This window comes from Suricata suricatta, chromosome 13 (genome assembly GCF_006229205.1).
Source record: "Suricata suricatta isolate VVHF042 chromosome 13, meerkat_22Aug2017_6uvM2_HiC, whole genome shotgun sequence".
NCBI lineage: Eukaryota > Metazoa > Chordata > Mammalia > Carnivora > Herpestidae > Suricata > Suricata suricatta.
In genome coordinates, this window is record NC_043712.1 from 73,291,726 (window position 1) to 73,319,272 (window position 27,547).

A 27,547-nucleotide genomic window follows, 5' to 3' on the forward strand; every position below is an offset into this window, starting at 1 on the left:
ATTTATCTTTTTTTTATTTTAGAGAGAAAGAGAGCATGTGAGCAGGGAGAGGGGCAGAGAGAGAGAGACAGAGAGAAAGAGAATCCCAAGCAGGCTCCATGTTCAGCACAGAACCTAATGCAGGGCTCGATCCCACAATCCTGGGATTGTGACCTGAGTCGAAATCAAGAGTTGGATGCTCAACCAACTGAGTCACACAGGCGCCTCAGAGAGGTAGGGGTAGAGGGCTCAGTCAACTCTACCAGGTGAATTTTACCTAATTATGTTTAGAGCAATTGCTTCTTTATAATATCATTTCTGTAAGACTCAACTAACATTCCTAAATTGTTTTAAAGAAAGCTTAAAGGCACCTGGGTGGTTCAGTCAGTTAAGCATCCAACTTTGGCTCAGGCCATGATCTCACAGTCCGTGGGTTAGAGCCCTTCATCGGGCTCTGTGCTGACAGCTCAGAGCCTGGATTCTGCTTCAGATTCTGTGACTCCCTCTCTCTCTCTGTCCCACCCCTGCTCACTCTCTGCCTCTCTCTCAAAACAAATAAATAAATAAACATTAAAAAAATAAAGGAAGCTTAACTTGTTAACAAAAGTAATTTGTCGGTAGAGAATTGGGGGGATCAGGGGCACCTGGGTGGCTCAGTCGGTTGAGCGTCCGGCTTTGGCTCAGGTCATGATCTCATGGTCCGTGGGTTCATGCCCCACGTCAGGCTCTGTGCTGACAGCTTGGAGCCTGGAGCCTGCTTCAGATTCTGTGTCTCCCTCTCTCTCTACCCTCTCCTGCTCGTGCTGCTTCTCTCTGTCTCTCAAAAATAAAATAAAAAAAAGAGAGAGAATTTTGGGGATCAAGTTCCTGGATGTGGTGAGACACTGTGAGGAACACCTCACTGGAAGAGCGGGAGCCTTCACATCTAAAGGCGTTTATTCAATAGTTATTTCTTCATCTCCACTGCATGCTAGGCTCTATGCTAAGCACCACATGGAATTTTTTGCCTGTGTGGAGGGAGGAATAGGACTGAGAAGGTGTGCAGGGTGGGAGAGTAGACAAGTTATCAATAGGTGATTAAAAAGTATGAAAAATATCCAATTTGAAGTGAGCACTGGAGAGTATGGAACCTGACCCATCTGTACGCATTGGGGGTGAGATCAGTTACTGAGATGTCCAAACCGAGTAATAGAAAATGAGCACGATTAGTAGGGCCAAGTAGGGAGTGGGCAGAGAGGAAGCTCTAGATTGGCACGGGGACAGGGGACAGACCAGGAAGACCTCATGACCCTTCCCTTCAGGCGATGGGGAACACTGAAGGGATTTCAACAAGAAAGTTGGATTAGGAGGGATATACAGTTACTGATCTGGAGGGTGTGGGGAATAAAATCAGAAAAAGAAGGGGGGAAACAGGTTTCTGCAAGGAAGCAATGGACTTGAGCATTTACACATTGGTGTCAGTGGCCTTAGCAGTGAGAATAGACAGGAGAGGTGAGGCGAAGCCAAGGGACTGGACGGTCAACTGGATTGGGCAGAAATGGTTAGACAAGAAGGGGAAGTAGGAATGAATGCCAGTTTGGAGATGTGGGTGCTCAGGTCCTAGCTAGAGACATTCACTGGGATACGGAGTGTAGAAGCTTGCTATTGCTGGATAGTAAAGTATCTCAACATTTAGCAACGTCACACAACAAATATTACTCTTTCACAGTTTCTGTGTGTCAGAAATTCAAGAGTGTGATCAACTAGGTGGTTCTGATTCAGGGTCTCTTAGGAAGTTGTGGCCAAGAGGTCAGCTAGGACCATGCTCATTCAAAGGCTTGATGGGGACTGGAGGAACTTCTTCCAAGGTGGGTCACTCACATGGCCATTGGCAGGCCACCTCAGTTCCTTCCTGGATTTGAACTAGAAGGCTCAGTTCTTCACCCCGTGGATATCTCCATAGGGTGGCTTGAGTGTCCTTACAACACGGCAGCAGACCTCTCCCAGTGAATGATCCGAGAAAAAGCAGAGAGGAAGCCATGCTCCTTATTAGGACCCAGTCTCAGACGTCACACATGGTCACTTCTACTTCATTCTGTTCTTTAGAAACAAGTCACTAAACTCCATCCATTACGGGAAGGGAAATTAGGCTTCCACTTTTGCAAAGAGTGTCAAAGAATTTGTGGACATTTTTTAAAACCACCCCAGAGAATATAGGATGTAGCTGATCTGTGGGGAGGAAGGTTCTGGATACCATTTTGTGCATGTTGCGTTGGAGATGCCTAAGAGTAATTCAAGCTGTGGACTGTGAACTCCCTAATAAACAACTGCGGGCCCATCCCCAGGGTGAGATGCCACTTAATTTAATCTTCTCAACAATACACAAATGCTTGATATGTATTAAGGTCTTAGAAAACACATGAAGAGAAAAGAGCATAAAACCCTCATGGGCGAGAGATGGAATTCTTCACGCATCTCCAATATCAGCCTATGATTTCATTGTTACTAACTGCAAATGGTTGCAAATGATTTGCTTATTGTTAAAAGCAAATGGTAGGACGGGATAGTAAGGCTGTCTGTTCCTGCTCAGTGTCTCTCAGTCTGTAGCATTCATAAGATTTATCCTAAAGGATTTTACACACAAAGGATTTCAGCCACCTGTGTTATAATTTAGGGAACAATTCAAGAACTTATCCAAGGGCCATTGAGACCACAGGTAACCTTTGCTCCCTGCAGAGTTTTAGAATCTGACACTGGGTAAGGAGACCGTGTTGTGTCCCTCTCCTCTGAGAACCTGAGAAAAGATGACACAGTGTGTGGTTTCTGCAAAGTCTCCAGAGAAGTTGGTGTCTGGGCGAGTGCCCTGTGTTTGTCTCTTTTACTTTGTCATCCACTTTCCCTGTCACCACCCCTTTCTTATCTGCCTCGGCTGGCTGGTCCCTAAGGGCCACAGCGCTTATCTGTTCTAGGATAGAAGCCCAGCTGAGAAGCTAATTGTTGCCAAGAGCCTCATTTTATGGGCTCAAACCCAGTTTCCTGTTGTGGGACCTACGCTCCCTTCCTTTCCTGGGGATCAGCGGGCTTAGTGGAGTGAAACCCAGGGCAGCCTCTGGCTTGCCTCCCACTTGAGTAATTCGGGAAGTGCCCTGGGGCTCACGCGTGGCACGCACTCTCACCTTAACTTGTGCAGCCTACTTTATCAGACAAGAGTCCTGAACCGGCAATCCTCCAACTGTTGGGTTTGAAAGGGCTGATTTTTGTACTTAACAAAGGAAGGCAAGTACCTCATGAAAAGTTTTGTTTGGTTTTTCTTTTTTCCTTTTATTGCCCTTTCTGGAGGAAGCCACTTCAGCAGTGCCATATCTCTTACTTGACCAGAAGGAAGCCAGGAGAACTTTTTAGAAACTCTGACATAAAGGAACTTTCCCTTTATGTAATCATTTTCCCAATGATTTTTTTTTAATAACAGCATAACCATCTGATATTTTTTTAAAGAACAATGAAGGTCTTTATCTGCTGCCCTACCTCTACGTACCTATATTTTTTAGTGACCAATCTTACAAGAATGATTAGTTTTCAAAATGGTTGCTGCCTACTTCTGGGTGTTTGTGCCTGTCAGGAAACATTACCATCTAGAAATGCTAGATGTGTGTGTGTGTGTGTGTGTGTGTGCGCGCGCGCACACACACGCCAAATCTTGGTTCGCTGCTCTTTTCCTATTAAAAAGAACCTGATCTCAAGCAAGGCTAATCCTTCAACAATTAAATCTTTCCAGATTCAGACATGCTGGAAGGATGTAAAATGCAGAATAGGCTTACTTTTGTACCTGGTCTAAAAAGGTGCATCTACTTGTGTCCAAAAGTTTTGTGTTTGTGGTCATTCATTAGGTGACTGGTACTCAGGCCATGCTGCTGCGTGCTGGCTGCTTTATGGAGAAGTCCCAGAAATGCAAAATCAACTAACGCATGTGGAATCCATTTTCAAACTGGAGAATCCACTTATGTTACTGTTCCGCCCATTAGTATTCATCTATCACGATACGTGGTACACAGATTTAATACAAATAGCATTGAATCAGGGACCCTTGGGTGGCTTAGTCAGTTGAGCATCTGACTTTGGTTCAGGTTGTGGTCTTGCAGTCCATAGGTTCGAGCCCCGCATCAGGTTCTCTATTGATAGCTCAAAGCCTGGAGCCTGCTTCAGATTCTGTATTTCTCTCTCTCTCTCTGCCCCTCCCCTACTGTCTGTCTGTCTGTCTCTCTCTCTCTTAAAATTAAAGATTTTTAAAAGTTAAAAAACAAAACAAAACAAAACAAAAAAATAGCATTGAACCAAATAAGAGCACAGTTTTTTCTGACTTCCTGGGTTGAGTTGAACTCCACTAATTCAGTCCATTTGATTTTCTAACATCCGAATTCAAAACTGTTTGTCTTCCTTTCGGAATTTCTTTAGCCGCCTTCACAAATTTTGATTCATAGGAGTTTATTGTCAGTTATTTACAAATGAGTTTTTTCAGTTTCCAAATTGTCTTCTCATGATTGATTTCTGGATGTAGGTCCCTGAAGTCAGAGATTATGACACATGTGATATTGACTTCTGGTATTTTATGAGACATTCTATATAGTCAGTTTTTGTAAGCTTGAAAAAAAATTATGTACTTATATATTGAGTACAGATCTGTCTATTAGATCAAACTATATTATTACATTCAGATTTGTATCTTAATGCCTTTTTTCAGATTGATTTATAAAGTCTTGAGAAGTATATTTAAATATTCCCACACAAAATTAATATTTCCTTATAATATATTCAGTTTTTGTTTTATTTGGGGGCTGTTGAAAGCATACGGGTTCTGGATTATTATATTTTCTGAAGAGTTATTTCTTTTATTGTGAAATAATAACTTTTGTAAAGCTTAATAATGCTTTTCTGCCTAAAATTTGTCTTGTTTGATATTAATATTATGATGCTTGCTTTCCTGTGGTTAATATTTTTTTGACAATTTTTATGTCGTCTTATTGTTAACCCTTCTGCCTTATTATACTTTTAAAATTTTTAAAAATGATTATGTATTTACTTTTGAGAGACAGAGAGAGAGCACAAGGGGAGGGACAGAGAGACAGGGAGACACAGAATTGGACATAGGCTCCAACCTTTGAGCTTGAGCTATCAGTGCAGAGCCCAACACGGGGCTCGAACCCACAAACTGTGAGATCATGACCTGAGCTGAAGCTGGATGCTTAACCGATTGAGCTACTCAGGCGCCCATTTTCTGCATTATTATTTTTAGATATTCCTTTTTAAAGCAGCACGGCTAGTCAGGGTAAGTGACACTACTACCAGCTATGACCAACAGCCCCAAGTCTCAGTGCTGTCATACAGCAAAGGGTGAAAATTTGTTCTTTAATCATTATGATCTCTTTCATATTGTTCCTTTTCAGCAGGGGCAGCTTTTATTGCTAGCTCTTCTGTCTACTGCATCTGATGGCTGTTCCTCATAGTGTTGTTTCCCTCGTGTAGTTTGTAGTTTGGGTTTTTTGATTGTGGGTTTGTTTTTGTTGTTGCTTTTGTTTTTTTGGTGTGAGCTCATCTTTCTTTCTTCTAAGTGAATTTCCAATGAATCCTAGATTGTAAAAGTAGCACTCCCAAGTGGTTTCACATCTGAATCTTCTGGAACCCTAGGGCTCTAGGCCTTCAATGGTCCTAGATGAATTTTATTTTTAATTTCTTGACTTGGGTTCCCTACATATTTCAGGTACTAGAAATTGAAACGTGCCAGGCATACAAGTTGCACATCTAATTTTACAGCATTCATCTCATTTTCCCCTCAAGATTCCAGGCAGACTTGCTTTCCAAGGCCAGAGACTAGAGTTTCTTCTCTTCCATCCCTTTTTCAGTAAGGCAGATTTTCAAGGTCCACTGCCTTATTTAGAAGTTCTGATCTAGGCTTTCCTTCTGGCACCTGGAGGTCACTTCCTCTGTGGAGCCCTAAAGCCTGTGTCCAGTCCACAATCCTCTGGGCTACTTTTCCATCAGCTTTCTAGAGAAACTCTGTTTCAGGCACCTGGGGATTTCCCTTGGTTTCCTTTCAAGTTTGGAAATGTATTCATTGCTTTTTTGGAGCTTTATCTTATGCAGCATAATATTTATAATGATACAGGGCAGTGTGCTTTGCCAGACACTTTATTTACTTTTGAGAGACAGAGAGCACAAGCAGGAGGGAGACAGCTCTGAGAGAGGGAGACACAGCAATGAGCCTGATGAGGGGCTTGAACCCACAGACCATGAGATCATGATTTCTTTTTTATAAACAGAGGAAGTCTTGAGTGAAATCTCTAGGGTTTCTACCTTGAATTTAATAGCATCATTTTATTTTTATTATATTTCATTTCTGTGACTATTTTAGGCAAGTGATTTTAAGTTTCCATATATACCTGATGATACAAACCTTCCTTTCAAAATAAATTTACTTAACGAAAAGAAGTCAATTTAAAGAAAAGCATTAAGCAAATTAACAGGTGCTGATGGAAAAACCATCAAGATGGTATGTAAATACTCACGCTTATAAGATATTTGAAAGCATTTGATGCCCTTCTGAACGTTAAAAATATTCTTTTGTGCATGAGTAGCCCAGACAAAATGTGTGCCATCCCCATAAGCCTAGGTGGAGAATGTGGGAAATGGATTTCCCAAATTAGAGCAGAGTGAGAGTCAGATACTCCTTTCAAAATGAATAATAAAGACCATCTGTACTAGTCCAAATTAGCCAGATTAGGATGTGGTAACAAAGAAACTCCACATCTTTGGGCAAACCACAATAAAAATTCCTTTCTCCTTTACTTATTCAGTGAACTTTAGTAGGGGCCTCAGCTCCTGATACCACTAAGCTGCAGCCTCACAGAATCCCAACTCAACCACCAAGCTGGGAAGCAGCCCATGATACCTACACACTCACCCTCACCTAATTCTTCTGCCCAGAAGTGACACCTATCACTTCTGCTCTCATTTCATTGGTCAGAACAAATCACCTGGCCACCCTAATTTCAAAAGAGAGCAGGAAAGTACACTATTGCCCTATGCCCAGAAGGCCAAGAGCCAGAAATAATCAGTGGAGAGCAGTAACCAATAGAAAACCATCCAGCAAACCAACAGTCCTGCATCCATCCCCTAGATGGAGACATGGAGCTGAGCATCTGTGGACAGGTCAGCCTTAGAAGAGTCTCACTCCTATTTTGCAGTCCCCTCAGCCTCTTTGGTAGCTCCATTCTGTAGACAGAAACCCCCAAATTAAGTATGGCTATGGATGGATAAGGCAAAATGTTTACCTTCACGCTGAACTGATTTGTTACCTAATAGATCCCGAGAGGCATTCACTATTGATCTTAAGACTCCATCCTACTCAACTGCCAGCAACTCTGGTTGGTCACATCATTTCTATAAATATTTACCGATCCAAGGCATGAATGTGGCTGAAGTATTTACAGTGAACACAACTTGGCCTTTCTTTCAGGGTTTTGCCTCTAGGCTATTTTGGTTCAGCTTTCCTTCTTTATCCCTGTGGTTTCCTAAAATGTCCCAATGACCTTCTATAATATCCATGGTCGGAGAGTCCCTCTTTTCTGATCACCCCTGACCACAGCCTTCAGTTTTCCCTTCCCCCTCTGCATGCTACCACTGGCTTTCTAGCACCTTCTTAACAGGATCTCTGCTCTGCGTTGCAAAAAAATATTGAGACAAAGGCTCTATTCACTAACATCAGTGAGTTCAGAGCACTAATAGGCTCTGTGGAGATTTATGCCACACTGAAATTTTCTCTCACCTGGGTTAATACCCAAATTGCAGCAACCTTAATTATGGTTTGCACAATGATGGCTCATACTTCAATTAAATCACTCATATTATGTCTAAAATGGGGGAATGTAAGCCCTTAAACTTAGTCAATGCTTTATAATTAACAGAGTACTCACATATGTATTATATTTATTCTCCATACTCACTGGGATTGTAGGTATTTACTATCTCGATTTAAAATCATGAAGGTGGTTGGACAATTTTCTCAGGGCTAACCAGTTTGTCAATACTAATGTAGAATTAAAATCCAGAACTGTAACCTCATATCTGGGACTCTTTCAAGTATTCCCTGATGTTTCCCATAACTTACAAACATTAAGAAAACCTACAGATAATTTTTTTGTGGAAGCATAGTTGACACACAACGTCACCTTAATTTCAGGTGTACATCTGACACGTCTATATGTCATGCTGTGCTCACACAAGTGTAGCTACCATCTATCTCTGTACAACACTGTTAGGACACCACTGTATTCCCTGTGCTGTACCTTTCATCCCCGTGACTTATCCTTTCCATCACTGGAAGCCGGTGTCTCCCAGTCCCCTTCACCCATTTTGCTCATTCCCTCCCCTCTGGCAACCATCAGTTTGTTCTGTGTATTCGTGGGTCTGTTTCTGCTTTTTGTTTGTTTTGTTTGTTTGTTTGTTTGGTTGGTTTTTAAGATTCCACACATGAGATCATATGGTATTTATCTTCTTTCTCTGGCTGATTTCACTTGACATAATACCCTTCATGCTCATCCATGTTGTCCCAAATAAAACCTACCAAAATTTGAGACTGATACTATCTATTTATTTTAAAGCCCTCATATTTATTTTTGAGCTAAGGCCAGAACCCTTATGTGCTCTGTGAAGTACGTACAGCTATGATGGTTTTCTTTTCTTTTAAGGTTGACTCATAGAGGACTACAGGAAATAATGTATATGTGCATTTAGGTAATTTCAAGCTTGGTAATTCAATTCAACATATATTTATCAGGTATTGACTTCTGCCAAGTGCTGGAGACATAATAGTAGAGACGGACATTGTTCTTGTCCTCATGAAGCTTCAAGGCTAATAGAGAAGGCAGTTATGATAGATGACAGGAAGAACAACAGTAATAAGGGTAACGTCTTTTCCTTTTAGTGTTATTTTTTGGCATCATACATTCTCCCTCTTTTATTGGTGTCGAAACAGAGGCACAGAAAGATTAGATAATTTGTCATGTGATACACAGTGAGGGATAGAACTAAGATTGGGATCCAATTGCTCTTAAATAGTAATTTACAGGTACTCCAGGGTCATGTCAAGGAGGAAACATACAGATTACTTCACATAACAAGGGATCATTGTAAGGAAATCTGTAAAGGTCCGCCTCATGGAAAACCATCCCGCTGGGTCCCAAGACTTTCAAACCCGGGGCCTAGCACAGGCCTTCTCTGCTCACTACCCCACCTCTGTTGCAGGACAATTTGGTTTGCGGCCACCCAGTAGGACGTCTCCATTTGACACTACTTACCTTGTTCTGCCAATATATTTTTGCCTTTGACTCACACACCAAACTCTTGCTCACTCTCTTTCTGCCCAGATACAGGATTCATTTTGGAGAAGGCATAGGATAGAAGCCTCAGCAAGTGTGTGGAGAAAGAAACTCCCTGAGGTTCTCTTTGAAGGGCTCTTTGGGGTTAATGGGCAAGCATGTGGACATTCACTTCTCTCAGAGAGCAGCACTGAGTTATTGGTGAAAGTCACTATTTTAACCCCATTGTCCCATCTCCACAGGAGTGAGGCTCCTCTGTTCTGTTCCTCTATATCCACAGTGCAGAGGAGATATTCACTGCATACTTGTTGAATAAATGAAGCAAGTACTGTAATCACTAGAGACGTAGAATTTTGTTTTTACCATAGTGCTTTACTGACAATAAGAAGTTTGACTTGGGTCCTGGAGAATTAATCATCTAGGTAAGCAGATTCCAAATTTAGTAGACCCAGATTCATGTGGAGAAAAGTGTCAATAACTGAGAGGGAGAGATTAAATTTAGAAAGCTAACACAAAGGTTTATCATGTTTAAATTTAGATTAGTGCCTACATCACGAGGATTCACCCTACATGAGTGAAGTCACATGGACGACATCAAGAAGAAAAACATATTGGGGCGCCTGGGTGGCTCAGTCAGTTAAGCATCTGACTTCAGCTCAGGTCATGATCTCATGGTTTGTGAGTTTGAGCCCTGCGTTGGACTCTGTGCTGACAGCTCAGAGCCTGGAGTCTGCTTTGGATTCTGTGCCTCCCTCCCTCTCTGCTTCTCCCCTGCTCACACTGTGTCTCTGCCTCAAAAACAAATAAACATTAAAAAAAATTGTTTTAAAAGAAGAAGAAAACTATATTAACACGACAAATGGGGATATACTGAACAAGGGACAGGAGGTAAAAATAAGTCAGAATGAATTCATTATGAACAGTGGTCCTTGAGAGCATATGCATTTGTCACAATTTTCTCCAGGATTTTCCTATTCCTCTACACTTGGCTTCCATATAAACAGTCTTGGGCTCAATACTGTTGACATTACTTGGTACCTTCTCAGGAATGTTAGGCCCTTGACGCTTATTGCTTTTAATTAATATTGACATTATTACCTTTTCAGCAACTCAACAAGGTAGGTGGTGTATCCCTAGTTTAATGATAAAGAGAGAGCAATAGAGTATATTTTCCTCTGCCCAAGAGCAGTTTAATGTGGTCAAATTTACACAGAGGAAGAGATCTATACAAAGTCAGGCCCACCTTGACTCCAAAGCACAAATGTTGCCTCTCTTGTTGAAAAAGTATTAAATGCCCACCTTAAGTATATTAGTTATTTGCTTTTCCTGCTTCTGATTTATTTTTCCCTTGGTGTGTGCTTACTTACGTGAGCTGGTAGGAGAAACGACTTCCTGTGTGCACAGAGTTAAACCGGGATCCATGGCTGTTAGTCACAGGAACCGCAGAGAGTCTTAATTCTCAATGGGGCCACTTACCATGGACTTGGTACCCACAATGGGTTTATTCCAAGTGAGGTGAAAATGTTACCCTGGAATCTTTGGATTGCCCTTTCAGAGAAAATGAAATCCCACGCGATTTTTTACACGCTCTGCTCTGCTGTTTTTCAGACTGCTGTCAGAGGATGTAGGCATGGACGTCCCCCTGGAGGAAGGAATGCCGAGTCCCAGTGCTGCAGACATGAGGCCTGGTGAGAGCGACGTCGCTTCATTTCCTCCAGCAGTATTCTGTATCCAAATTGTCATATTCAGCTAGAGAACCATTTCCTAGGCCTCCGGCTTGTGATTTCAGGGATAAAAGTGGAGAGAGAGAGAGAGAGAGAGAGGAAAAAAATGTGTGTGGGGAGGATGTTAGGCTCGATTTGGTTCATTTCAGGGTTGACTTGCATACTGATGCTTCCTCGTGCGGGCTGCCTCTTCCCTCCTGGGCCATAGCTGGAACGGCAGGTGTTTTCTGTGCCCGTGATAAGTGGCTACCCTATATCCTAATACCAAATCCTACCTTGCATCTAGGCTCACTAGATTTGCACTTCACTGTCAGACTATGTAAAATTAAAAAATCCAATGTCAAGAAAGCCCAATATCCTGATTGCTAAAACAAACAAACAAAGGCCTTCCACGCCGCAGGTTTATAGCTCAAGGCACATACAAAGAGAATTTTAAGTTTCCAGCTGCTTCCTACCCTTACTTTTATACTGAGGACACTCCTTTGCACTTTACCAGCTCCAGGATCACACCAAGATCCTGAGCACTGTTATCGGCCAAGCCTAGAACGGAACAGGAAAAAGCAATTCTTTTGTTTTTCTGTCCAAGTATTTAAAGTGCATTTCTCAAAATACTAGTCATGTGATGTAATTAGTTTTAAATGTTCTACCTAGGGTCCAATGAGCCTAATAGCTACTGTATGTCTACACTGCTCTTGAAGGTTCACAGTGCACTTTGAATAACACAGATATTAAGGCCTGGTTGTCCTCTATGGTAGCAGTTAGCTGCATGTGGTAATTTAAGTTAATTAAAACTTAAGGTACATCTGGAAAGTACAACTCTTCAGTTGCACCCGATCCATTTCAGGTGCTCAATAACGGTGTAGGCCCTATCATCACAAAACATTCTTTGGGAGAACACTGTTCTGAGAATCCCTGTAATATAGAGACCCAGTGTTTTTCAGACTTGTTGCCAATAGACACTTTCTTCAAGTATAAGACATAAACACATGACATAGAACACAGTTTGCGTGATGTTGTATACAGAGAAAAAAATTTAGTGAAAAAGGAACAGTGTCACCTTCCTTAGGACAAGACCAGAGTTTGAATTCTAGAATTGAGAGGTATACCAGATGGCCTTTCAAAATCTTGTGATAGGGAATCCTAAAATTTCTATCTTTAGGCTACCTCTCTATTATTATTGACTTGGGATTGACTTGGTTAAAAATGACTTCTCTAGCTCTGCTTCTGTTAAGTGAAAAGCACAGTGGCAGCAAGATGCATATCACAGTGAGCGGTGGGAGCTACTTCCATGAGCCTTAACATACGAAGACTATCACTTACGTGACAGGAACCCATGTCAGGCAGTATTAGCATCAAGGTAGTGACCGCTTGAGCAAAGAATGCAGTTTGGGAGGATACCTCAGTTTTACTTAAAAAAGCAAGCAAGCAAGCAAGCAAGCAAGCAAGCAAGCCAGCCAGTCAAAGAAAGAGGACTACAGATCATACCCAGAGTTGTCAGGAACTGAAGAGAAGCATCTGGGGAGTAACTATGAACATAAGAGATGAATAGATAAAGTTCATATCCTTCATTCCACGGTGGTGATGTCTACATGAACCATTATGAGATCTACGTAAGCTTAGCTGTTTTTCTCACGCATCTTAAAAATTCAGTTCAACGTTACAGCAGGGTCAAGGCCTCAAACCCAGACAGGGTAGTTCTGAAAACTGGTCTTCTGCTCCTTCAGCAATGGCTCCCATTTTTCATGTCCATGTGGCCAGGGCTGATGTGGTAGAACGAGCCAGTACTGAGGGCTGCTGGTCAAGAAAGGGATCCAAATGGCATATAAGGATTTTTAGCAGGTGTGCCTTTCCTTAAGGGCCTTAAACATGTTTTCCACTGGGGCCCACACCCCACCTTGGCAGCCATGCATACGGTCTAGTACTTGATGTTGCCATTTTTTTCTTCTTTAGAGCCTCCCAATTCTCTGGATCTCAATGACACTCATCCTCGTAGAATCAAACTCACGGCTCCAAATATCAATCTTTCTCTGGACCAAAGTGAAGGTTCTATTCTCTCTGATGACAACCTGGACAGTCCAGATGAAATCGATATCAATGTGGATGAACTTGATACCCCTGATGAAGCAGATTCTTTTGAGTACACCGGGCATGGTAAGTTGCCAAGGCCAAAGTTATGTGAAAAGTGAAAGATGACTTAAGTGGCACTAGGAACAAACATTCCATTTGGTTGCTGGTGGCTCCTTTCTGTGATTTCTAGAAGCTTCTCTCTGCAGCTCGAGTCATAGGCAGCTGTGATCGACAGTTTAGAGTGTGATATAGCACAGGTATGGTTCACAGAGGTCATACGTGGCCATTGTTCCTTTCTTCAATGCTTGCTCTTGGCAGTCCTTGCACTTGGCACTGGGATTTTAAGAACATTATTACATGCTGCGTTATAAGAAAATTAGACCTGGATTTGCAGAGAGAGAGAATTTAATCTGCAAGATAAAATTCGAAGCAGAGAAATTAGAGCTTATTAGTTTCTTTGTACAAGGGCCCACTATCTGGAATGTTCTTCCTTGAAGTTCCTTCCATAGCTGGCTCCTTCTCTTTACTCAGATCTTAATCAGATGCTATCAGAGGCCTTTCTTGACCTCTGTAATCAAAGGTGGTGGTCCCCCCCCCCCCACAGCCAGTCACTTTCTATCTCACTACTTATTTTTTTAAATTACTGTTTATTTATTTTTGAGAGAGAGGGAGACAGAGTGTGAGTAGGGGAGGGAGAGAGAGAGAGGAAGACACAAAATCAGAAGCAAGTTCCAGGCTCTGAGCTGTCAGCACAGAGCCCAACCCAAGGCCCGAACTCACAAACTGTGAGATCATGACCTGAACCGAAGTTGGACGCTTAACTGACGGAGCCACCACCTCATACTTATTTTATTTTCCATGTGTCAGTCATTGAAATCCTATCATTTAACTATGTGGTTCATACTTATTGCCTCTCTCATCCCACTAGCATGTCTGCTCTGCAAAAGCAGGGACTTTATTAGGTTTGCGGCTGTATGTCCAGTAAAGCAGGAAGGAAGGAGGGATGACCTGGAGGTGGTAGGGGAAGAATAAAAAGGAAGAAAAGTAAAAGCTAGTGGCTCAAACACCAACACGTCTCATTTCTTTCCTCTTGCTCAGTAAAACCGGCTTTGTTAAGAAATATACAAACACAAAGCATTTGCTTTATAAAATGGCATTCCACCGTTTCTGCTTTGCAGGGTGGCATTCTCTCACTTTGTAATACTTGAAATTCACAGTGAGCGTATCCTGGCCACAGTGGTTGCATTTTGAAAACTATTACGGCCAAAAAGGAAATAGCACAATGAAACGATGCCCTGACACTTGCAGCCATGCTAATCCCAGCAGTGTCGTTCACAAGAGAACGGAATTAGGAAATTCACCAAATGAGTTAAGCAATTCCACCAATGATCGCTGAGCCCCCGGAGACTCCTACCATGACTGCAGATTCAGATCCTGCCTTCACAAAGGATAAGGATTATTTCCTCAAGTTAAAAAAAAAAAAAATCTTGGCTAAGCTACTTGTCCTATAGCTTCTGATGTGTACGTAGAGATTTTATATTGCATTGTTACTGTGTTCTCAGATTGCTATAGTTCATCTGGGTGTTTGACTCTGCAAGTTGAAATACACAAATAGAAGGTGAAAGGGCTTGAGTTCCTGTTCTTTCCTAGCATGTCAGAGACTCTTCCCACCCCAGCTGCCCCAGCCCTGTTCCTGCTGATAGATTCCCACGCATGAGAGTCACGTCTTGACTCAGAGCCCACGGAAGACAGCTGTGGCATGAGCTGGCCCCTCCTTCTCTCCCCCTGTACCTCCCTGTTGTCATAGAGCTCCGTGTCACACCACATCTGAACCTTTTATTTTTATAAATAGCCAAACCACCAAGCAGAGTGGTGGTGGCTGAAAAAGCTGGTAATTAAAGCTGTCACTTGCTGACATCGGTCCTTTTATTCAACCGACACAGTTTTGTTGCGAGAACCAGTTTACCAACCACAACCCTACATTTAGGTCTTAAATTCAAAGGACAGAATTTTAATGTAAGTTGACTTTTAAAGCCCACTTTGATTTTCAAATGAGAGATGTATGTCCAGACCCCGTTTTAAACAAACAAGAACGTGAAGCATTGAAAACACAGAACGCGTCTGAAGAGCTTTATTTTATAAACATGCAGATGTAGATGAGAGACCGTATAAGAGAGACGATGCATTTAAGCCCCAAAATACCAAGTAAATGCTTGAAAGCTGCACGTTTGTGGGTCTGCGGCGTGAGCATTTTGAACCAAGTGTATACATTCTAAAGACAATTGGAGTTTTGAGGGCACAGTGTTTCAAAGTGTTTGGTCAGTGATTCATTCTATGAACCTTTTCATAGTGCTTACTATGCACCAGGATTGGTGCTAGGTGCTTTGTAAATCCCAAGTATTTTAATCCTCAGCTCCGTGAATGTCCGTCTATGGGGAGGTATCATGTGTGCCCCATTTTGGGATGAGAACAGGGAGGCACAGGTGGGTTAAGCCACTCACCTCGGGTCATATAGCTGGTAAATGTCAGAGCAGCATTCACTCCCTGAGCTGTCGTCCAGGACATCTGGCCCATGCTCCTTTTCCGCAATATGCTGACAAGGAACACGAGGGGGAAGAGGCTGACACACGTGAAGCCCAGCCCGAGAACCTAGCCGCCTGCTCATTTACAAGCCTTTTTATCTAGCCATTTTCGTGACTTCAGGGCTCTTACTTTACCCAGCCCTTGAAGAACTTTCCTGCCGTTTGCCTGTTTTATTCGGTAGCTGACAACCAAACATTTCTGGCAGATTATTTGCCCACGACGTGGTTTTGCTTATGAAACACTTTTGAATCTCATTCTCAAAAAACATTAAACCGGTCTCCACTGCTATATAAATTTAATAATTGTGTCCAGATAGTTGGAAAATACCATTTGAAGGACTGTTAGAATTAAGCTTGACTTCCCATGATATTTACAGGTGCCATAGATACTAAACGTATGAAGATCCTAAAGGATTTAGAAGATCAGTCTTTCAGAATAAGGGAGAGCTGGGCCTCTTTATTTTAAAAAGTGCTTTAATATATTAATCCTAGAAACTTAAAATATCCAAAGGTGAGAAATGTGACACGCTATTTCAGTCTTCCAAACTCACCGTAGTTATTTTTACCGTAATTTGGATCTCAGCAAAAGCATTTCCTACAGGAAATGGAAAAATGATCAAGAATTTTAGCCTGAATATTTCTGATAAGAATATTGTAAGACACATTCATGTGCTTTTATGTTACTTTCCTCCTAGGTTCCTGAGTGACGTTTAGTGACCTCATCTAAGCTCCCTTTTCCCAAAACTAACCCCTAATAACAGTTTTCAGTATGAATACGGTGCCCCAACATTTTTTCCAGATAATCAAGGAGTCCCTTTACTTAACTTCATCACCTACTATCTTCCACTATTTTCAAAGTTGGCAGGTGACCAACTTGTAAAATCAATGCTGTGTTTTAACTCTACACATAAACGACACATGACTAAAATAAGTGTTAATCTTGTTTTGTTTTACCCACAAGCAACCCCATGCCAGATGGTGTGGTCCGTAAGGATGATTTTCTTAGTACTCTTGTGTGCTGAGTTTCATAATCAAACAAACTGCCTGCCTGCTCATTGTCACCAAAAAACTTTATTTAAAAACCTGCCACTTGCAGGTCTTTCCTCCAACGAGAGAAAGTTCAAACCATGTCTCCAACTTTGAAAATAGTGGAAGATAGTAGATGATGAAGTTAAGTAAAGGGACTCCTTGATTATCTGGAAAAAATGTTGGGGCACCGTATTCATACTGAATAGGGGTTCGTTTTGGGAAAAGGGAGCTGAGATGAGGTCACTAAACATCACTCAGGAACCTAGGAGGAAAGTAACATAAAAGCACATGAATGTGTCCCATCACAGTGTGGGCAGCTGCTCCCCTTTCCCAGACGCTCGTCCCTGCTGTCAGCCACAGCGAATCCCACCTGTAGCTAGTCCATTTTGCTCACCAACCGTGGGTCCCATGCGGTTTCTGTCCGGCATGGGACATTCGGGAGCTTGTGTGCTAAGTCATCTCGCAAAAGACAGAGGAAAATCTTCCAGGTGACCCCTCCCCAGAGCCTAATTGACTTCAACCATCATCAGGGAGAAAAGCTGGTTACTGAGGAAGGGAGACAAAGAAAATCAAGCATTTCCTAGTGAAGAGGGCATCAGGCCACAAGTTAAATTTGGAGGCCTTGAGGATAGTTCAAGGAGTCCTGAGGTTTTTGAAAATAGAAAATGCTGGCTTGGGGTGGGGGGGGGAGAATGGTAATTTAGAGGAAAGGGGAAGAATTAGCGTGTAGAGGAGCTTGCTAATTGAAGGGAGTAAATAAAACCATCCCTGCTTACTAGCTTATACTGTTGACTTTTAGAAATGAACACTGAGACCTTACTGTATGCCCAGCTGTTAAATAATGTATTTTGCCCATTTATAGCAACCAGAAAAAGGTGGGGAAGGAAAAGAAATGTCGGCATCTTGTCAGCTCTCACTCTTTGAAACAACAGGAAAAACATTGCAGAGAAAGGTCCACACTTCGATGCCAAAATGAGTAATAATGCTTGTTTAAAAAACTAAAGTGCAGGAAAAGGCTTGTGTATTTGTATCCGTATGTACTTTTAGGTAGAATTCCCCTTTCTTACTATGGAACAAAGATCAAAAACCATAAAGACAAAAATGAACAGATTCAACTATATAAAAATTCTGAATTTCTATTTGAAAAAAGTATCAATTTCAAAGCTAAGCACGGGGGATGCCTGGGTGGATCAGTCAGTTAAGTGTCTGACTTTGGCTCAGGTTATGACCTCACGGTTTGTGAGTTCGAGCCCCACATCAGGCTCAGTGGTGATGGTGTGGAGCCTGCTTGGCATTCTCTCTCTGCCCCTCTCCCCACTCATTCTCTCTCTTTCTTTCTCAAAAATAAATAAACATTTAAAAAAATTAAAACTCGGGGCACCTGGGTGGCTCAGTTGGTTAAGCATCCGACTTCAGCTCAGGTCATGATCTCGCGGTTTGTGGGTTTGACCCCCGCATAGGGCTCTGTGCTGACAGCTCAGAGCCTGGAGCCTGTTTCAGATTCTGGGTCTCCCTCTCTCTCTGCCCCTCCCCCATTCATGCTCTGTCTCTCTCTCTCAAAAATAAATAAGCATTAAAAAAATTTTTAATAAAAATTAAAACTAAGCACAAAGCAGGAAATGAATTGCAAAACACGACAAAGATCTACATAAAGAACTTCAGCAAATCAGTGAGGATCACAATAGGCAGAGGACCTTACAGGTGCCTCTCTGTCAGTAAGAGAAATATAAATAGCTAATAAACACCTAAAAATGTTCACCTTCTTTAATAATTAAAGGAATACAAATAAAAACGACAATGAGGCTAGTTTTACCATCAATTGTCTAGAGTGAAAACTTTAATATCCTCCAGAGTTTTTGATAGTGCAAGGAAACAACACCTCGTATATTTTGGTGTGACACATTCAAGGGCAAAAATAGCCATAGAAACTTTAAGTGCATATAGTGTCTGACCCAGCATTCCACTGTTAGAAAGTTAACTTACAGCAGTATGTGCGCAAATGAGGCAAGATGCCTGCACAAAGATACTCATTAAAGCAAGGTCTCTATAAGAACAACAAGAAGACAGAATAAAACTAAAGTTCCATCACTAAGGAGATTGACAAACTAAAAGACATCAGCAAGATGGAACACCCTAAGGCTACTTTTTATTTAATTTTAATTTTTTTATTTTTAAAGTAGGCTCCATGTCCAATGTGGGGCTCGAACTCACAACCCTGAGATCAAGAGTCACATGCTCTACTGACTGAGCCAGCCAGGCATCCTTCTGGGGCTACTTTTTAAAATGAGCAGGGTTTGGGGCCCCTGGGTGGCTCAGCTGGTGAAGCATCCAGCTCTTGGTTTCAGCTCAGGTCATGCATGATCTCACAGTTTGTGAGTTTGAGCCCTGTGTTGGGCTCTGTGCTAACAGCACAGAGCCTGCTTGGGACTCTCTCTCTTTCCCTCTCTCTTTGTCCCTCCTCTTTTCTCTCTCTCTCTCTCTCTCTCTCTCAAAATAAATTATAAACTTAAAAAAAAATTAAATGAGTGGGGTTTAGGGGCGCCTGGCTGGCTCAGTGGGAGGAGCATGTGACTTTTGATCTCGGGGTTGTGAATTTGAGCCCCATGTTAGGTATCGAGATTACTAAATATATAAACAAGCATTAAAAAAGATGAGCAGGGGGCCGCCTGGGTGGCTCAGTCGGTTAAGTGTCTGGCTTCGGCTCAGGTCATGATCTCACAGTTCGTGGGTTCGAGCCCCTCATCAGGCTCTGTGCTGACAGCTAGCTCAGAGACTGGAGCCTGTTTCAGATTCTGTGTCTCCCTCTCTCTCTGACCCTCTCCTGCTCACGCTGTCTCTCTCTGTCTCTCAAAAATAAATAAAAAACATTTAAAAAAATTTAAAAAAAAGATGAGCAGGGTTGATATTCACTGAGATGCAAAGAACCCTATGGTATATTATTAGGAGCACATTATAAAAGCAAATGTATAAAACATGTAGAATATCTAGAACAATCATATATTTCGGGGGTAAGAATGCTTGTGTGCATGTACATAATAAAAAGAATACAGAGCAAACAATAAGGAGTGAGAGTGGGGCTGGTGATTTTTACTGTTTTCGTGGACGATGCCTGTACTGTTTGTACTTCTAGTAGCATTTTATTTTCTTAACCAGAAAAAAAAGAATACAGCGTACAAGATTTTTTTAAGCGAGGGAGCCTCGATAAAAGCATGCGGAACACAAAACAGTCACCCCACACTGGTCACCCAGGTCAAGCTGGAGCAGGCCAGGAAGTCCCAGACAAGAAGAGGGGCTGGTGGAGGGTGAGCTCGCTGCAGGGCAGAGCGTGTATGGACAGGAGCCTTGCAGACGAGCGCACATCAGTGCCCAGCGCTCCGAGGGCGCGGAGACCAGATGGAGAGCAGAGTCCCAGGAAGGAAGCTAGGATGCACGCCCAAGGGCCCTCAGCCAAGAGGAAGGAAGAGGCAGGAAAGGAGTCCAGACAGGGAGTCCAGCACAGATGGATTGGTTTGCACCAGGAATGCGGAGCTTGGGCTGCAACCAAAGGTTGCTGCTTTCTGTCCTCGGTAGGATGAGAGGCACTGGCAAAAGGCAGAGGAAGCCAGAGTGAGGCAAGCTGTGTAGGTGGTGGTAGCCGTTGGTGTTGGCAGAAAAGGTGAGGGCTGCCTCCCAGCTGGCTTTCATTTTGCTATTCTAAGTCACAGGTAATTAGACACGTTTGAGTGTGTCTTGAGGAATCTTCCAGAACCTAATGGCTTTGTTGTGGTCCCCTTACATACCTGTATTTTTGGGAACTTGTCCAAGCTTCCCTTTATTTACCCAGTCACCTCGGTTTTCACTGAGTGCTCTGTGCAGGTTTCTACGCTAAGTGTGGAGTTGGTCGGTGGAGGTGAGTAACAAAGATGGTTGGCGCACAATTTCCGGGCCCAAGGAAGTCACAGCCTCCTGGTAAAATGAAGACAATGAGACAATCACACATGCAGGGTGTAGTGTGATAGCAAATTACTTCAAGGTCTGTTTCTGCGTGGGCAGGCCTATTATAATGCCTCCTTCTCTGTCTGACACATGGCAGATAATAATAATATTCTTACAATCGAAGTGCCGTAAAATAAATGAAGTACAACATAAGTCTTTCCCATGAAAAAAAATAAGAACGATCATATCTCACTGAATGATGGTGACAATTATTATCGTAATAATAATTATTGTTATAAAGAATCTTCTCCTTCAGATTACTGAAGCATAGAGAGAATAACCATTGTGCGCTAGGAGTTGAAGTAAAAATGTAAACAGCTGGTACTTCAAAAACTTAACGTGGTTGATTTTTTTTTTGGATGCACAAGAGCGTGGAGTAGATGTTCCCCCAAAGAATGCTCGGCGGGCTTTTGTGTTGTCCCATGTACCTACGAATTTTTGGTCTCAGGGCATTTCTGGTCCACAAAGTTGTCTGTTTCTTGCTTGCCGTAGCGTAGTTTGAAAACTCCACAGGAAGTCATATTATATCTCTGCCCAAATTCGTTCCAAGGAGGGAAGGGGGCTCAACTCCTTGGTAAGAGTCTTAGAGTGTGGGGTCTAGGATGATGGGATCATCGAAATACCACAGGATACACCAGGATCTGTGGCCCAAGGGAAACAAAATTATCTGTGCCTGATAAATAGACGTTCAGCCCATGAGGCCAGTCTGCAGGTCTTCAACCTGTATCTTCAAGGATGAAATGGTAGCAGCCCCCATGCCCTTGGCCCACCGACACAGGGCCGCTCTAGCCCTGCATCTGTCCCCACCCTCAGCGTGGTCTTAGCATGGATTTGGTTGTTCTATCAGTCACTAAATAAGACCTCACCGGTATCTTTTACCTGGTCGGGATGGTATTCATTTCCGTAAGAGCTGTGCAATACAGAGGGAGCCATCAGGTTGGCTCTGCCAAGAGATGGAACTGCTTCAGCTGTGGACTCTTGCTCCTCAGTTCTGCTCTGTGCTTCGCTTCCAGAAAGTTCCACAACTAACAAAGATTCCGGCCAAGAGTCAGAGTCCATTCCAGAATATACGGCGGAGGAGGAGCGGGAGGACAACCGGCTGTGGAGGACAGTGGTGATCGGAGAACAGGAGCAGCGGATTGACATGAAGGTCATCGAGCCCTACAGGAGGGTCATCTCTCATGGAGGTAATCCAGCTCTTTGTGACTCTGGGAGGCGGCACCCAGGGCAGCCGTAGTTCTTTACTAGAAAAATGAAACTGGGGTTCTCTGCAGCATCCCAGCCTCAAAACCCTATTCTGCAGTCAATATTCAGGGGACTGTAGAGTCAAGGGCATTATCTCATATCCAATTCAATAAACCGTGGGAAGTCTACTATGCAAAAAACAGCTTTCCGGTGTGAAAACGATTTCACACCGCATATCTGACAGCCGTGATCTTCTGTGCACATTTCTTGAAAACTGTAGTTGTCCAATTAAATAATGTCTGTTTGGAACTCATATGGGTCAGCTGTAGGGTTTTTGGTTTTTTATAAATAGGGTTGTCCTACAACATTGTATTAGTTTCAAGTGTACAACGTAGTGATTCGGCAATTATATACATTATGAAGTGCTCGCCCAACTGCCAGTTATAAAATACATAAGTCCCAGGAATGGAAAGCACAGCATAGAGAAGGCCATCCATAATATGGTAATAATTGCGTATGAGGACAGGTGTGACCTCACTTCTCGTGGTTGTAGGGTTTACCTGAATAGCTTTCGAGTGAGTCGGTGCTACCATGACCTCTCACAAGGTCACTACTCCAGAGGCGCTTCTAAAAACAAAATGGTCTTTTGAATCCTCTTAGAAGCCTTCAGAAGTCTTCTTAGACTCAGCCTGGTCGGTTCTCCCGCTATGTGAAGCTTTATTTTCTATGGACTCTGTTCCATCTGTGCCTGATGACAGGCATTTCCACCGAGCGCCTCCACTTGATTTACTGGTGGACAAGGGAGAGAGAAAAGCTGTGTGTTCTGTATTTCCAGTGCTTTTGAGGAGTTTCGGGAGCCTTGCTTAATTTTGGATTCACAAAAAGTCCGATGACCACAAGCAACGCGTTTAACGTTGTCAACCTCGGGAAACTTGACCGGCTTTTGTTCCTTTCTCTGCTGCATGCGCTCCTTCCCTGCAGTCCTGAGGCACCTCCCTAACCGCTCGGCTGTTCCAAAAGCAGTGTAAGCTGACAGGGCAATGGTTCTCTCTTAACCAGAATGGGGAAATAGTGTCTGAGCACCGCCTTAAATGTGTAGCTTCTGTTTTCTAACACACAGAAGGACATTTTGTTTCAGACTTCCTTCTGCCGGCCAGATTATCTCCCTCCGTGTAAGTATCAGGATCACCCAGGGACTCTGACCTCCATAGCGCAAGAAAATGCCCAGAGGTGCCCCTGGCCATGACCTTGCTTTGCCCCGCCTCTCGTCTGACCTGCAGGGGTCACAGGGCCCGGTGATAGCCGCTGTGGGGCCAGAGGCAGTTTCCTCCAAAGGAAAACCTTTCCATAGCCCTGCAGAACGAGAGCTGGCCTGATCTTGCTGAAAGGAACAGACAGCCGGCCACAGAGTCAACCCCTCTGTTCTTAAGATGCAAACCACAAGCTGCACATCACCCCAGATCCTCCCAGAAGCTCCTTCCTCCTTTGCACAGCCCATCAGGTATTTGGGGTTTGTCTGGTTTTTGGAAAGAAAAAGGAAAACGACACAAAGCCTGATTATAAAAGTAGCCCATGTCCATTAAAAAAAAAGAAAAAAAGGTCAAAAAAGGTAGAGAAGAAATAAATCGGAGTCACCCAGTAGTAATCTGTGTGTTTACCACACGGGGTCTTACTGTAAGAGCCCCTTCATTTGTGAAAAAGCAACGCCTCTTCCCAGCTCTCCTGAGCCCATACATCCTTTGCCCAAATCAGGAAAGAGTGATTTTCATTGACACACTAGGGTTAAAAAAAAAAAAAAAGCCACCGTTTCTGCCTATCACACACTTTGTGACAATTCATCGGAGCCATCACAGATAACCTGGTTTGCTGTGCCCTCCGTCCCAGCCGCCCCCTCTCCTCGCCTTCTCTCCCCTCTGTTCTGTGTCATGAGCTCGGTTTTGTCCATGTGTCTGTCCAGCGTGTTTGGAAGAAACGGGCCCCTCTCCTCTCCCTGGCTCTGCCTCGGCCTCCGGGCGCCGGCCTGCATGAGCATGTTGTTGGCTGCACCCCTCCAGGATGTTAGGGGGATGCCGCCTCTTCCCGCCCCCCTGAACAGCTTTTGTGCTCTGTAGGTCAAGACGGTTCAGATCTTAACTCCTGAATTTGCCAGAGCTTGTCTGCTATGCTGGACGCTCACACCTCGTCCTTAGATGCTACCGATGAGACAGAGACAGTCCCCAGCTACCAGTCTCTTGTGTTTGTTATCCTGACTTCTGAGGGGCGTGGGAGGAGGAGCACCCCATAGTGAGCACAGGTCTTGTTGGGGTGTCCAGCATTGTGAAAGCGGCAGCTTGACAACTGCAAGGCGGGGGCGATTAAAACCGCCACCCAAGTTCGCCACAAAGCCGGGCCCTGCCAAGGGTCCATGCCCAGTGGGAGCATGCGTGAGAGCAGTATCAGAACAGATAATGCAGTCTTGGCTTTGGTGACCCTGATAGGAGACCCTGATAGGACCTATGGTAGGAGGCCTTGTATACCATAGAGAAGAACAGAGTCAAGGCCTGTGTTTGTCACTAACTACTCTGTGACCTTGGCACATCGCCTCGCCCCTCAGGCCTCCGTCATCTCAGCCGTCAAAAGAGGTGATCCCAAAGCCAGTGTCACCACCACCCATGGGCCCATGAGCAATACTCGTTATCTGCTTAACCAACCAGCCAAACAAAAAAAGACAGAGAGGTCTGGGTGGCATGGATCAACAACAGTGTGGGGTCCCTTGAAGGCCAGAAATTGGCCTTTTTTGAACTTGGGACAGAGAATGCATTTAAATAACCACAGACAGTCACGCGGAAGCATTATAATGAGAAGTTTCCTTTTTTGTTTTTTTTTTCTTTTATCTTTTTTTTTTTTTTTTTTTCCTACTTCTCTTATTTCATTGTAGGAGATTCAGGTAACTTCTCTGCAGTGTTGCAGGACAAATGACCCCGGAAAGAATGAAAAACGTTGCAGGCTGGTGTGTGTGTGTGTATGTTTTGGTTGCGACTGTGGCATCTTCCCTCCTCTCTCCATTCCATTTGCTGGCCAGCAAACCTGTGTTACATCCCTTTCATGCCTGTCTGTTCTGCCTCAGGTAAGGTTTGCATCATTGCTTCAGAGGGGGTCAGGACGCCTTGCAGTGGGATGGCTCATGCACCACAGCGCGCGCACCCTGAACTCCCGTCCTGGTTACTGAGAAGAGAGCTAAAATACGGGTTTTTAGAAAACCATACTTCAAATGGCTTCTTCAGCGGCAGGCTGCCGACTTCCCTTGAGTTAAGCGCAATATGCTGCGTTATTAGCATCAAATTCGGTTAGCTGACCCCTGCCAAGGCATCTGCAAGGAACCAAGAACAAAAGGACCTGTTCATTCCAGTTCCTGCCCTTTGCCAGCAGGGACGCTCTGGAGTATCTCCAGAACCTGATAATAATGGCACCAGATCTTGGTTTGGGAGAACTTCCACGAAGAAATCTTTTCCTTCTAGTTCCTTTCTTACATCTCACGTCTTATCTCCTCCTCTTCTCTTCCTCTGTCCTTTGTCTCTTCTTCCCTTCCTGCAGCTCCTCTGCCCTAAACAAGGAAACTCCCCCTTTGCTAGTAAATTTCAGGAATTTTTATTTAAAGAGACATTCCTGACTTAGAGTTGATTCTTCAGTATCTCTTCGATTCAGTGAGCCTGGGTGAACGCGACACCATGACATTCCAAGGACAGACACATTGACACAAAGAGCTGAAATGCCATTCAAGATGACTTCTGAAATACTGTTTAGAAACTTCAGACTGTCCTTTTAAAAAAAATTAGTATTATAAATTCTCCAGAAATGGAAAAAGAAATCAAAGTCGCTGAGTGGTCATGATCATGAAGTCGTCCTGATACCCGCTGGAGCCAAGCAGCGACATTTAGAGAGATACTTTCATACTTGTTTTTCAATTGGATTCATTATGTCTATTATCTCTTTTAATGAACAAGGTCCTTGGCATCGCGCGGAGTCTAAATTGCCTACCTTTGTGGCGTTAGCGTTGGTCTAGCAAAGCCACCATATCCTTTGTGGATTTTCACTGGGTTATGAGTCTTCTTAAATGAAACTGTTCAGTGGAACAATCAGTTCTTGTAGTAGAATGTATCTCCTGCCATTTTCCTTCACATCTCATTCTTAAAGAAGTTGGTAACTTACATGTTGGAAAAGAGAACAAAGCAAATAATCCATAGGGAAGCCATTGCAATCCTGCTTTGCAAACACGGGTTACATCAGGTGTATACTTAGATAGGTAGCATCTTCTAAGACTTATAAACACTGCATATAACAACCTCAAATTAGTCCTCCCCACAAACCCGTAATTTGAGATATTTTTAGTTGGTATCATGCTCTTCCCCCACCTCTTTTGTGGTAGAGTCATACTGTCTTTGTAGAGAACATCTTATTAAACTGCTTTTCAAGAGTTAAGCCCATCCAAATCTATCTCCAGCTGGTATTTTACTGCCATGTAATCACCAGATGGGTATTTAGAGTTCTTGAAAAAAATGAAATGCACTGAGTTCAGATTAGACTTGAGGGTATGTTCTGTCTGCCTACTCAGAGCTTTGAAGCAATCTCTATTTAATGATTCTGCTGTCCAGAATTATGTTATATGACAAAAATTCTAAGTGTTTATGAAGGGATATTAAAAAATGAAAACACAATGCATCACTTCCATTTTTAAGTCTGAAGGGCACAAGATATTCCATGCACGAACCCCTGGACGTTTTACTAACAGCTGCCACAAGTGTCCAAGATGAGCTCTGAGGGAACACAGAGCTTAAAGAATGCCACAGAGCTTTCAGGTATGAGTAAAATGTCCTGAGATGTCCCTATAGTTTTCTTGACACTTGGAGTTTACACTTGCCTTTTATTTTCTCACACACCTGCACATAGGACCACCACCTTTGCTTCCTGTCCATGTCACCAGGAAGCAATCCTCAAGTTTTCTCATAAGTACGTATTGTTGTAAAATGCAAAGAGGGCGGAGCTTTCACCAGACCCTTCTTGAATTTGTTCTTTTTAAAAAAAATAGTTTATTGTCAAATTGGTTTCCATACAACACCCAGTGCTCTTCCCCACAAGTGCCCTCCTCCATCACCACCACCTCTTTCCCCCTGCCCTTCCCCTTCAACCCTCAGTTCATTTTCAGCATTCAATAGTCTCTCAAGTTTTGCATCCCTCTCTCTCCCCACCTTTCTTTCCCTCTTCCCCTCTCCCTGGTCCTCCATTAGGTTTCTACTGTTTTCCTATGAGTGCAAATATATGGTATCTGTCCTTCTTTGCCTGACTTATTCCGCTTAGCATGACACCCTCGAGGTCCATCCACTTTCCTACAAATGGCCAGATTTCATTCTTTCTATTGCCATGTAGTACTCCATTGTGTATATATACCACATCTTCTTGATCCACTCATCAGGTGATGGACATTTAGGCTTTTTCCATGTTTTGGCTATTGTTGACATGAATTTATTCTTTTTTAAAAAGACAAGGCTCTGTGCTCAGTGACTCTAGGCCTGGTCAGAACTTTCTGTGTGTCCCTGCACTTCTGTTGAACCTAAAGACCCCAGGGACACTACAGGCAAGTAAACCAGTCCACAAAATCAAAATAAAGGTGTTTTGCTTG

At 43.2% G+C, this 27,547-nt stretch overlaps 1 protein-coding gene across 1 annotated transcript in view; it reads left to right on the plus strand.

Moving 5' to 3' along the window:
* The window catches only part of PRUNE2 (prune homolog 2 with BCH domain), a 203,298-nt gene that overhangs the window by 150,336 nt on the left and 25,415 nt on the right, over positions 1-27,547 (plus strand). Inside the window, exons 7-9 of the mRNA XM_029920853.1 lie at positions 10,938-11,017; positions 13,004-13,204; positions 21,720-21,893. Of these exons, the coding sequence (XP_029776713.1) occupies positions 10,938-11,017; positions 13,004-13,204; positions 21,720-21,893 (455 nt within the window). The remainder of the gene's footprint in view (positions 1-10,937; positions 11,018-13,003; positions 13,205-21,719; positions 21,894-27,547) is intronic.